Genomic DNA, 13,794 nt, shown 5'->3' on the forward strand with positions numbered 1-13,794 from the left:
ATGACGCATGTCTGAGGATGAGTGAAGCTTCGGAGAGGCTCTCGCATTTCTCCTGCACAGAACAAAGCCAAACTACTTTATCATACATTCACAGTGCAAAAGAAAGTTTTATTTTAGGACTTTGATAGCTGGAAACTTCATCACTTAAGTCAAATCAGCCATAGATACAGGCAGAACCACGAAAGTTTTGATGAAAAAGTACCAATGGATTGTTTTGGGAGCAGCTAGCATGAAAGACAGGTTAAGGGTGTATGCCACATTAGTGGAAAAGCAGTCTCCAAGTGTGCAGAATCTGCACTAGACTAAGCTTGCTGGGTGATCCTTTTAGGCTACTCAGCCAGCTGAAAATCCTTTGGAGCATTCTGTTTTTCTTAAAGACAGGATAATATCCCTTTCCTTTCCCCCCACTCCCCCAAACCCACCACAACCAGCAGCCTTTTTAGTCTTCAAGCTACGAAACCAAGAGTTACAAAATTATAGACACTTTGTTGTGGAAGTCTAAAGTGCTTAATTTCAAAGGAAAGATGTAGAGAGTAAGGATTCTAGGATTCAGAGTATCAGTTCAGGCTGATCTGGAGCACTTATCATAGCTTTGATTACAGAGTATGGTTCAAATTTATTATGGCACCTTGATACATCTGGTTTCCAAAGATTCAAATAATTTATGAAGAATTACAGGAAAAAGCTGCTTTCTTTTAACATGGCTAAAAACATTTACTTAGAAGCAGGGGATTTCTAAATCCATGTTGCTTTGCATTGTTTTACTACCTGCATTTCCCTGATCTTTATTTTGCCTATTGGTGAAGCTGTTATGAAATCAGCTTCTTTACAAGAGTGGCCAGAGAAGATGCAGTGTTCCTATGGAATTCATGAAAGGTCTGAGGAAGTGAGTAATGTTATATGAAACAGGTTGAAACTTCACATTAGCAACTCTTTTCTTGTTCCAACAGTTGATCCATCATTAACTACGATTCTCACAAACATCCTCGTGAGCAACTAGCTGCGCAGTGCATCACAGGCCCCACCGCTCTTGCCGCTCCTCATGAGGGGAGGCCAGAGCTCCTGCAACCCATAGCACCATAGGCACCACAGCTGTGCACGGCCGAGATGCACAGAAAGGAGAAGCAAGCTCCGTGGAGCGTGAGGCGCAAGAATCTGCTGCAACGGAGATCCACGGCCAGGCTGTCTGGCAGAGTCCCTGCTCATACATACTTAGTGGTTCATGTCTCTTAATGGTCAAGTGGCTTAACGGTGCGATCCGCTGTGGCGGAAAGCGCAGGGCGAAGCGTCAAGCAGTTGAACGCGCCCCCGGCTGCCTTCCCACCTGGGAGCCCCAGCACCCACCCCACGCAGGCCGGCTCTTTCCGGCTGCCATCTACCGCTTGTTCCCGCGGGCTCAGCCCGTTGGGCGGGGCGCATGCGCAGCGCCTCGCCGCGCCGGCCGGCTCCACATTGGCGGAAGAGTGAGCGGAGAGCCGGTGGGGAGATGGACAACGGCGGCGGCAGGGAGGAGTTGGGTGAGGCTTGTTGTGCGGCCCGGCGGGGCGAGCAGCCGAGGGGCAGCGGGACGGCGACTCGCAGCGGGACGGAGAGTGGGGGAGCATGAGTGTGAGAAGCGGGTGTCCAACTTCCACCCCCCTCCCCTCGGGGTGGAATGGTGTGGCCCATGGTGGAGCCGGGGGGGGATGCGCTGCAGCGCTCGGCGCATTGAGGCGGGTGGGATGAACCATCCCACCCGGAGGAGGGGTGGTCCTTGTCCTGCTGCTGCTTGGCGTTAGTCGGCCGCAGCCGGGACCCGTCAGGTCACCGGGATGGGGAAGTGGGTGGCGAGGGCTGAGCGTCCCGGAGCCAACCCAGGGATACCTGGGGCCGAGCGGGGCTGAGAGGAGCGGAGCGCCGCGCAGACACTGCGGGGACCGTCTTCCCACTGCGCCTCCTCGGAGAGGGAGAGCCGACCGGGGGCTGCGCGGCGGGTCGGCGGGCGGAGGGCCGGCCGCGGCCCGCGGCGCTGTAACCGTCGCTCGGGGCGGCTGGAGGCGTCAGGCGCATCTGGCTGGTTCTTGGTTTCATTGGGAGGTCACGGTCTGGCATAGACGTTTAGGAAGTACTTTAGCATTACATCCTTAGGTGATGCGTTTATCTGCGATAAAAAATCGTGAGGTTTTAGGGGGGTTTTGTTTGTTGAGAGGGGGAGGGGTGCTGGGGGGACGGGTGGGATGCCTCTGTGTGTGTCTTGATACGTTAGCAGATTTTATCGCTGATTACTCTTCGGACCTTCAAATCTGAGTGTAGGAGGGTACACAGGTGCTCACGTTTGCATTTGTCCATCTGTGGACGGACAAGAGAGAGCTGCTAGCAGGTTTACTTGGAAAGTGTAGCTGATTCTGGGCTGGACTGGGCAGACTGAAAGCGTCGTCTCAAAGCTGTGTTTCACTGTAGTCTGCATCATTTGCCCTGTCCAGTGGTAATGATAGGAAGCAGGAGATGCGCTTCAGATCTTATTACACCGTGTAGCAGCTGATCTGTCGAGCAGGGAGAAATTGCCACCTCTGGACCAAGGGTGGCAGCAAGAGATTTTAGTCTTTTTGTGGCTGATTCTCAGATTTGCCAATTTCTCTGCTAAAAATGGTAGAATCTTTTAAAAATTTATTTATTTTAAGAGATTAACTGTTTAAAAATGCAGATCAAAACCTGCTAAGACTTCAGAAGTTCTCTATATGGTTTGTACCTATTCAATTGTACTTACTAAAATGTGAATCTTACCCGTGTGTCATTACTTGAAAGTGTGCTGACTGGGTAGAAATTTGGAGTTTGGGCCTGACAGGGCAGTGGATTATTGAAGACTTAACATATTTCCAAATACAGGAGCCATTGTGGTTTGGGGAAAAAGTACTCTGAAAGCATATAATGAACTGTGGAGACCTGTGTGTGCTTTGGTTTAATAATTCAAGTATCGTGCTTTATTAGCCTTCTGGATCTTACAGTTACAATGCAAAAGCAAACAGTGCTTCCTGCTTACCAAGTGCTGTTATTGACTTTGCAGCATTTGTTTAGAAACAACCATTCTCATGATTAATAAATTCTACCATAACCCAGAGCAAACTGGCTTTATTTTGTTACAGTCTGTACTGAAGAGGAATAACATGTCACAAAGAGGTATTTTCCAAAGAAAAAGAGTCGTTAAAAGAGCAGCACCAAAACTAGCTTTGAAGTTCTTGAAAGACAAACACCCTAAAAGCTAATACTATCTTCCCCTAGTCCCAAAAATGTAATTGTTAGAATTTAAAAGGACTCTTTAAACCAAATGGGGCTTCCATTTTAATTTTTGTTCTGGAAAATACATTTTTGTTTGAAGGGTTTTTGTTTTGTTTGCTTGTTCTGTGTCTTGTACTCAGTAGGAGTGACAGTAGTGGGAAATAAATAGGTATCTGGTCTGTCTGTGGCTGAATGGGGTTGTTTAGGATAGGATAGAATAGAATAGACCAGGTTGGAAGAGACCTTCCAAGATCATCACATCCAACCCATCATCCAACACCATCTAATCAACTAAACCATGGCACCAAGCACCCCATCCAGTCTCCTCCTTGTGACCGTTTGACTGTTTCCTTGTACAATATACTCTCATTTCTCCGACTGGGTTTAGCCGTGGTCTCTTTCTCAGTGGGGGAGGGAAAGCAGAGCCTTTCCTTTCAAACCACCACACTCCTAAACATCCCCAATGATAGCAACTCCACCACCTCCCCGGGCAGCACATTCCAATAGGCAATCACTCTCTCTATGAAGAATTTCTTCCTAACATCCAGCCTAAACCTCCCCAGGCACAGCTTGAGACAGTGTCCTCTTGTTCTGTTGGTGGTTGCCTGGGAGAAGAGACCAACCCCCACCTGGCTACAACCTCCCTTCAGGTAGTTGTAGACAGCAAGAAGGTCTCCCCTGAGCCTCCTCCAGGCTGAGCAACCCCATCTCTCTCAGCCTCTCCTCATAGGGCTTTGTTTGGGTTCCCCTTGAACTAGAAAAAGCTACAAAAGTATTCAAGAACCTTGTCAAGCATGGCCCTGGCACAACCATTCACAATCACTTGGTGTTGACCTGCAATTTCTATGGCAGTTGTGCAAGCACATGCCTGAGTAACACAGCCACACTAGTGTGTTTGGGGGACAATGCTGTCCTTCACAGTTTGATGCCTTCTGGCACAGTGCTGGGAAGGTTATATATAGGCTGAAGTTTGGGAAGTGGAGAGAGAGGTATTTGTCATTGAGGGAGTGACTGAGAGTTACACAGTGGGCTGCTTACTGAGCCACTTGCAGATACTGAAAATAGTTGCAATGTTTCCTTTGTTCTTTTTTTCTTTTTCCCCTTGAGAGCCCTGGTTCAGAACACTGAACTGAAAAGCTGCTCCATAGAGTCCATCACTTGTCCCATAGGAGCAGCCACATGCTTGATTAGGTGACAGTCTCTGTCGTGTCCTCTGGATCATTAATATGGCTTTCTATAGCCAGGCAACCAGCACCAGAACAAGAGGACACAGTCTCAAGCTGTGCCAGGGGAAGTTTAGGCTCAAGGTGAGGAGAAAGTTCTTCACTGAGAGAGTAATTTGTCATTGGAATGTGCTGCCCAGGGAGGTGGTGGAGTCGCCATCCCTGGAGGTGTTCAAGAGGGGACTGGATGTGGCACTTGGTGCCATGGTCTAGTCATGAGGTCTGTGGTGACAGGTTGGACTCAATGATCTTTGAGGTCTCTTCCAACCTTGTTGATACTGTGATACTGTATGGAGTATGTTTAACAGTAGTAATGGTTTCCATTATTGTTGTCTGTATTGAGTTCAGATCTGTTACTGTGATTCTTGGTTTTTGAAAAAGAACATCTTTGTTTCCAGGGATATGGTCAGATAAATAAATGTCTCTGTAATAACTGGGTTAAAATAAATGCCTCTCATCTAGTAAAAAAGGGCCAGTCTTTCAAGATAGTTAATGAAGCCTCCTACTGTGCTCTGCTTGTGTTCAGTTTTGCTGCTGTTGTGACCAGCTACTGCCTCAGAGAAAATCCAAGGGCAGTGGTCTTGGCCCTTTGGAAGGTCTGGTTGTATTTTTAAAATGCATTAGGTGGACTTTGTTTTCTTTTCATGATCATCAATGTGATGAGCGTTTTAGAAGTCTTAGGAGTACAGCAGTGTGGTAAAGTAAAACCAGATGCGTACTGCAGATACTGTGAAGAGTGGCAGAGACTGTAGAAAGAAGCACACACAGGTGTTTGTTTCAATTGAATGCAGCTTCACAAGTTTTTTAATAGGTGGCTTGTGGAAAATCACCTTTGTGGTCAAAAGGACCCATTTGTGATGTCAAAGTGAAGTGAAATCTTCCCTTCTCTCTGGAACAGTGGGTGCTACATTCTACACACAGGGAAATTCCCTGTGAAAATACCAGCACATGAATGTTGTCTGGCTGCTTCTGCTTAGCTTTGTTTGAAAGAAGCAGGCTGAAAAGAAATGCCTGAGATTGTATCACAGTATAACTAAGGTTGGAAGAGACCCCAAGGATCATCAAGTCCAACCTGTCTCGACAGACCTCACGACTAGACCATGGCACCAAGTGCCACGTCCAATCTCCCCTTGAACACCTCCAGGGATGGTGACTCCACCACCTCCCTGGGCAGCACATTCCAATGATGAACAACTTGCTCAGTGAAGAACTTTTTCCTCACTTCGAGTCTAAACCTCCCCTGGCACAGCTTGAGACTGTGTCCCCTTGTTCTGGTGCTGGTTGCCTGGGAGAAGAGACCAACCCCTATGCCATCCTGTTAAAAACTGTAGAAGTGTAATAGATCCTGTGATGCAGGACACAGCTTATCCAGGGAGTTTATTTAAAAGCATATAACTCAAACTCTCAAAAGAGCCAAGGATCATCTGAATTTGGTGTCAATGGAGTTGGCAGCCAGTAATGAAAGCACTTGACAGAAGCAAAGATGTCCAGTGGAGAGCAAAATCAAAGGTCAAGGACTCAACTATAAAGTGCACTGAAAGGCTAACACATGCTCCATGGTATTCTAATAGATAGATTTAATCATCTTTCATTACGTGGCCTATAATCTAGGCCAAAAAGAAGGATCAGCAAAGAAGTTCCTTCCCTCCCACAACATTGTGTTGAGTAATTCTTGAGGATTCCACAACCATCCCTTCTCAGCTCTGACTGACTGCTGGGCTCATTCAACACTCACCAAGACCTGCTAGTTCTGGAGTAAAAGTCTGCTCCCTCAAGGGTCAGAGGAAGTGAAATGCTGACACTGGAAACTTCCCCCAGTAGGCAGTGGGCACTGACTTTAACACTCTAAAGTGTTTTTAATAGGAAGAAGCCAAACTGTAAGTGTGCAAAGTCTGTGATCATATGAGATTCAACAACATATAAATCATAATTAAGTTGCTTTTCCAGTTTTGAGTCCAGGACATTTTGTAGGATGCTATTTGTAATGCTAAACAAAGACAATATGCAGCAAGTAAGGTTCCTTTGTATGGGTACAAAGGCAGCAGTGTGACTCAGGACCAACAGCACTGGTGAGTATCAGCAAGTATTCAGTAAAGGGGGAAAATGAATTTCCCTTATCATAGAATCACAGAATCAATAAGGTTGGAAAAGACCTCAAGGATCATCAAGTCTAACCTGTCACCCAGCACCTCATGACTATTAAACCATGGCTTCAGGTGCCACATCCAGTCCCCTCTTGAACGCCTCCAGGGACGGTGACTCCACCACCTCCCTGGGCAGCACATTCCAAGGGCTAACAACTCTCTCTGTGAGGACCTCCTCACCTGTCTCCCATTTCAGCCTGACACCGAGAGGTCTGATATGTACATCATACATGCACAGTGTTTACCAGGAAACCAAGCACCACTGAGAAGACTGAATTTTTTAGAAATCCTATTTTACTGTTCTTCCAACTTCTTGACCCTTCTTCTGATCAGAGGTAGTCCTTTAAGGATGGATTTAGACACACTGAAGGATTTAGACACACTCAAGCTTTCCCCTTATTTTTTCTAGTAATAAGATTTTTTTAAAGACAAGCTATTCCCACCCTCCCTCTGCCCATGCCTAAAGCTATGTAGTCATCTGAGGGTTATTGTTATTGCTAGTGCTGCTCTGATAACAACTTACTGTCATGCCTATAGAAATGCTAATCAACTCACTGCTCCACAGAATACAAAGAAAACAGCCTCTGCCCTAAGGAGGTCACAGTCTCATCATTCTGAGTTCACCTACTGTGGGCTCTTTTTAAAGGTTGTTTTATATAATTTTTTTAAAGCATTTATGATTTTTAACTTTTCTGATAAAGCAGATCTGTAGCTTACTGAAGGGCTGCTGCAGAGTCAGCTGTATTTTTAAACAAGATTGCTTTTGAGTAGTTCTTTATGGCTCATTCTGTCATATATGCAAATATCAACCCTGATAATCAGGACATTCCACCAATGAAACCTTACACCAAATAAGCCCAAACCAAAGTACACATATTTTAAGTAACTGCTAGGTTTAATTCATAGTGGAAACATCTTAGAATCATAGAATCAATAAGGTTGGAAAAGGCTTCAAGGATCATCAAGTCCAACCTATCACCCAACACCTCAAGACTAACTGAACCATGGCTTCAAGTGCCATGTCCAATACTTTTTTGAACACCTCCAGGGATGGTGACCCCACCACCTCCCTGGGCAGCACATTCCACTCTTTCTGGGAAGAACTTTCTTCTCGCCTCCAGCCTAAACTTCCCCCAGCACAGCTTGAGACTGTGTCCTCTTGTTCTGGTGCTGGTTGCCTGGGAGAAGAGACCAACCCCCACCTGGCTACAACCTCCCTTCAGGTAGTTGTAGAGAGCAATAAGGTCTCCCCTGAGCCTTCTCTTCTCCAGGCTAAGCAACCCCAGCTCCTTCAGCCTCTCCTCACAGGGCTGTGCTCCGGACCTCTCCCCAGCCTCGCTGCCCTTCTCTGGACGCATTCGAGTATCTCAATATCCTTCAAACTGAGGGGCCCAGAACTGGACACAGGACTCAAGGTGTGGCCTAAGCAGTGCTGAGTACAGGGGCACAATGACTTCTCTGCTCCTGCTGGCCACACTGTTCCAGATCCAGGCCAGGATGCCATTGGCCTTATTGTCCACCTGGGCACACTGCTGGCTCATGTTCAGCCTACTGTCAACCAGTACCCCCAGGTCCCTTTCTGCCTGGCTGCTCTCCAGCCACTCTGACCCCAGCCTGTAGCGCTGCATGGGGTTGTTGTGGCCAATGTGCAGCACCCAGCACTTGGACTTGTTAAATGCCATCATGCTGGACTCTGCCCATCTGTCCAGCCTGTCAAGGTCCCTCTGCAGAGCCCTCCTGCCCTCTAACAGATGACACACTATGATATCAAAATCTACCTTTTAAAGATATTCAGGGCATTTCCAGAGAATTCTAAGTAGATGTCTGTTTTTCCTGGGCAGTGATGTCCATCAGACACTGTCAGAGAAGTTAACTACCTCTTTGTCAGCACAACCAGACTAGCAAATTGCAGAATCACAGCATGTTATGGGCTGGAAGGGAGCTTGAAAGATCATCCACTTCAATCCCCCAACTTGCAATGATTTTTTCCTGAGTTCTGCTCTGGCAGGCTAATAATCAGCAGCTGTTTAGACACTAATGCCCAGCATCTATGTGAATTCTGCAATATATCATTAAAAATAAAAGGCTGCTTCCCAGTGTGCACTGCAGACATGCACAATCTGATTCTTCTTTTCCACTCTACCATTAATAAATGAATAGAACAAAAATGTTTGCTATACTTTTGCTACACTCTAGAGCAAGATGACCTGAACATGCATACATTCACCCTCACAAAGTGTGCTCTAACCTGGTACTTGCATTCTTTGCTTTCAGGATTTTCAGTTTCATCATCCGTTGTCACTGCAGCCAAGGCTGCCATCCATCACCTTCCATATTCATCAGTAGCAGAACCAGCAACACATTTGCTCTGTCTCATTAATCACTTGAATGAAAGAAACCATCCTGCAATCAGTCTACAAAAATTTTCAATTCTTTGGGCCTTGACATATTGCCTTGCTAGGAGGTTTTAGGTGGTAAAACTCCCCCATGAGAACCAGGGTCTGTGAAGAGAAGGTTTCTTCCAGTTGTTTAAAGAAGGCCTCATACACTTCTTCTTCCTGACTTGGTGGTCTGTAGCAGACATTCACATTTCCATTCCCCTGGTTGGCCTTACCACCGATCTTGATCCACAAGCTCATTTGTCCCACACAGCAATTGATTATGACAAACAGCAAAGCATTTTTGGATGTGAGAAAAGAGCAGATGGAAGGTGCATGCAGGTCAGACAAAACATACCATCCTATTCATTTTAATGCATTGTATTTGTCATGGAAGACTGAGAGAAACAGGATGGCAGATAACCCATGAAACAGGAGAGATGCTGCCTTCCCAGGCTTCAATCATCATTTAAAGAGGAGCCAGCCTCTTCACCTTTGTGAGGCTGAATGCCTGACCGTTACTGTGTCATCTTTTCCATGTTCAACTTGCATCCTGATCTTGCTCACGAGCAAGATGATGGCAGCAGTGAAAATACAAGCATTCTCAAAAGGGGTGGGAAAAAAACTCACACTGAAAGATTTACATCAGCAATCCACTTCAACAAGCCAACCTCTCCCCGAGGTGATGGACCTTTTCCTGCTTCTTCATCCTACTGTCCTTCATGAGTCATCACTTCCAATACATTAGTGTGTAGTGAAAAAGTCTTCTGCTCTCTGAAATAGTAGTAAAATGTGTTTTCCAGGGATGCCTCCTGAAGAAATGAGGACAGCTGGGTAGTAGGCTACTTTGTCTGCTACTGATTATGATAAACTTGAGTTTTAAGGAGATGTCTGTCTGAGCACGATGCAGTTTCTAAGAAGTGTCTTTCACATGGAACTTTCACCACACGGTTTACTCCTTGAGCTTGCAGCCAGTCATTTGACCCACCACACTGACCCAAAAGAAAGAGAACCAGCTTCCCCATCAAAAGCAGGGTTTTGTTCCATAAGTATAGTCAATGTAAACTTGAACATTTGTGTAACCTTTCATGATCATACTGTTCAACCTTCCTGCCATGGCCAGGGACAGCCTCCATGAGATCAATTTGCTTGAAGCCCCAACCAACCTGACCTCAAACACTTCCAATGATTGGGTATCTACAACTTCTCTGGGCAACCTGTGCCACTGACTCATCAGCCAAGAAAGTTTCCTCCTTGTGTCTGATCTAAATCTACCCTCTTTCCAGTTTAAACCCCTTGCCCTTTTTCCTGTCACTGTGTACCCTCCATCTTTCTTATAAGCCCCCTGGAAGTGCTGAAAGGCTGCAATAAGGTCTCTGCAGAGCTTTCTCTGAACAACCCAAACATTCTTAGCCTGTCCTCATAGGAGAGGTGTTCCAGCCCTCTAACCATTTTTGTGGCCCTCCTCTGGAGCCACTCTAACAGGTCCATGACCCTGTGATGCTTGGGGCCACAAGGCTAGATGTGCTGTCCAGGTGGAGTCTCATGAACGTTGAGAAGAGGAAAATCACATATGGTGGCAATTTTATACTGTTTCCTAAGCTAACAGCCACATTGTAATAGTTCATTGTAATAGTTCTTTGTACATGAGAAGAGTTTTTGCATTTCCAAACATATACTGCTGGAATATGATGGGATGTTCCCCTCTGCAGCTATCGCTGTGCTTGAGTAGCACAGACTAACTTTTACTGGCCTTGAGTTTTTGTTGTGGAGTATTTTGTCCTCATGCTGTTTCTTGAGCTTTCACTTGAATGATTTCCCAAGCACACACAACTTTTGTAACATTATCTTTTCAATCTCTTCATTTTTTGCTGGATCCACTGAATTGTCTCCATATTAATAATATAACACATAAGTAGTTTGTGTTTTTTTCACAGTACAAGTGCTTATGAATTCTTCTTCCTAACTTCTCCTTATGCCTGTTGGTGCATGCTGTTCTGTACTTGCTGTTCTGTACCTTCTCCAGACATTCTGTCATCACAAGATTCATTGACAAGATTCAGGAAGACCCATTAAAACTGCCTAAGATCACAAGGGAGTTCTCTGAACTGTGTCACACAGCCTCACAACTGAGAAGAAACAGCTGTAAGCATGTGCTCTTAGCATATTTTTGTATTCCAACTTCAGATCACTTCAAGCACAGTTGTGCTCCTTTCTCCCTGCAGTGTCTTCCAAACTATACAGTCATCTTATCCTGAAAGGAAGGCAACAGTGAGTTAGAATACAGAATACAGAATTAACCAGGTTGGAAGAGACCTTTGAGATCACCAAGTCCAACCTATCACCCAACACCATCTAATCAACTAAACCATGGCACTAAGTGCCTCATCCAGTCTCTTCTTAAACACCTTCAGTGATGGTAACTCCACCACCTCCCTGGGCAGCACATCCCAATGGCCAATTACTCTTTCTGGGAAGAATTTCTTCCTAACATCCAACCTAAACCTCCCCTGGTGCAGCTTGAGACTGTGTCATCTCCTTCTGTCACAAGTTGTCTGGGAGAAGAGACCAACTCCCCCACCTGGCTACAACCTCCCTTCAGGCAGTTGTGGATGGCAATAAGGTCCCCCCTGAGCCTCCTCTTCTCCAGGCTAAGCAACCCCAGCTCCCTCAACCTCTCCTCACAGGGCTGTGCTCCAAACCCCTCCCCAGCTTTGTTGCCCTTCTTTGGACATGTTCCAGCAACTCAACATCTTTCCTATACTGAGGGGCCCAGAACTGGACACAGAGTTCAATCTAGCCCTGCTCTTTTCACTTAAACCACTTGAGTGAAGTGCTTGATCTTCCTTTCAGGGAACAGGTGGGATCTAAATACATTTATTATAGGGCTTTGAATATTTATTTCCAAATCCGAGGGAGGTGTAAGCTACAGATTTTTTAATGGCTGTTCTCCTACACCATTCTGCTATTAGTGTCACTTATGCAGTAGAACATCCCAGTTCTGAAAGCTGTGAGCTGTGACTGATCATGACAGGAAAGCAATGCATCATAACAAATGCACTACATTTGTATTTGCGATGTGGCTCGATATACAAGGCAATAATACATTTCTGCCTCAACACGAGGAGACACTTTATGGTGAGGGTGATGGAGCACTGCAGTGGACTGCCCAGAGAGATTCTGACAACCCTTTTGGTGTTCCCCCCTCCCCAATATCTAATCTAAACCTCCCCTGGTGCACCTTGATGCCATTTCCTCTTGTTCTATAGCTTGTTACCTGGGAGAAGAGACTGACACCCACCTTGCTGCAATATCCTTTTAGGTAGTTGTTGAAAGGAATAGTCTCCTCTGACCCTCATTTTCTCCAGACTAAATTACCCTAGTTATTTACCCTAAGGCTTGTTCTTTAGACCCTCTCATGAGCTTTGTTGCCTGTCTTTGGATATACTCCAGCACCTTCTTAGAGTGAGATAGCCAAAACTGAGCACAGTATTTGAGGTGTGGCCTCACCAGTGCCAAGTACAGGAGGACAATCACTTCCCTAGTCCTGATGGCCACATTATGTCTGATACAAGCCAAGATGCTTCTGGCTTTCTTGGCCATCTTAGCACACTGCTGGCTCATATTTATCCACCTGTTGACTAGCACCTCCAGGTCCTTTTCCACCTGCAGCTTTCCAGTCACATTTCCTCAGGCCTGTTGCTTTGCATGGGGTTATTGTGGCCCTAGTGCAGGACCTGGAACTTGGCCTTGTTGAACTCATACCTAATTCCTTTCTCTTGGTTCTCTTGTCAGTGGCAGGAGACCTCTCCAATATCTCTTAGCTATGCATTTTAGAGTGAGATGACTGGGGAGTGTCTTTGTTCATCGCTGATGAGGGTAAACTAAATGCTGAGTCTTGCAGTAGTTAATGGTGGGTAAGATAAAACTCATCCTTCTGTAACAATGGAAGGCTTTTCTGTTTTCCTTTGTTCTAGTAGCTTGCAAAATGATCTAAACTGATCACATTTTGATGATTAAAAAAAAATAATGTTTTTTTCTTGATAAAAAACTGTAGTGCTGGACCACAGTAATAATGATGGTAGTGACAATGAGACTGTGTGCCACTTTAAAGAGAGAGCATTTCCTGTGCAGACTTGTGCTGTGCTTTTCTGTCTGCCGAAATCAACTTTATAATTGAGAACACTCATCACATTGGAAGCTTGAGCCTCATGTTTTACTTCCAAACTATAAGTTTGTTTCTAATGCTAATGTAGTGTTAACTCTGTTGTACAGACATGGAAGTAATGAAGCCTTTAATTGATGAACAAAATTCAGATGGCATCTCAGATGAAGAAAGTGAAAATAATTTCCTGCCAGTTGAGAAGCATTACCAGCTTGAAAATGAAGAAGGCATTACGTATGTATTACCCTTAAGTATCAGCTTGTTAACATTTGTTGCCTCCAACTTGTTTCTCATGAGCAGTTTACTGAAATCTCCAGAGGGTTTCTTGCACCTGCATCCAATTTTGTGGCTGCATGTCAGGACTTTGCACAGTTTTACTGAAAAGCAGCCCATTCTGAGTATGTTGTCTCTTCTTTGGAAGCTAACATTGTGCCAGGCATAAAATGTTCCAAGTTGCCCATTGCAGAGTGATTAGGTCACTCAGAATCCAAGCACTGTGTCAAGATTTTCATTGGGTTTGTTTTTTCATAGTATCAGTCAGGGTTGGAAGGGACCACAAGGATCATCTAGTTCCAACCCCCCTGCCATGGGCAGGGACACCCCACACTAGATCAGGCTGGCCAGAGCCT

General features: G+C 45.5%; 1 protein-coding gene across 1 annotated transcript in view; it reads left to right on the top strand.

Moving 5' to 3' along the window:
• The first annotated feature begins 1,420 nt into the window (after window positions 1-1,420).
• Window positions 1,421-13,794, top strand: part of SLC36A4 (solute carrier family 36 member 4) — a 96,512-nt gene continuing 84,138 nt past the window's right edge. Inside the window, exons 1-2 of the mRNA XM_054164582.1 lie at window positions 1,421-1,517; window positions 13,276-13,399. Of these exons, the coding sequence (XP_054020557.1) occupies window positions 1,487-1,517; window positions 13,276-13,399 (155 nt within the window). The 5' untranslated portion in view covers window positions 1,421-1,486. The remainder of the gene's footprint in view (window positions 1,518-13,275; window positions 13,400-13,794) is intronic.

Source organism: Dryobates pubescens, chromosome 10 (genome assembly GCF_014839835.1).
Source record: "Dryobates pubescens isolate bDryPub1 chromosome 10, bDryPub1.pri, whole genome shotgun sequence".
NCBI classification, from domain to species: Eukaryota; Metazoa; Chordata; class Aves; order Piciformes; family Picidae; genus Dryobates; species Dryobates pubescens.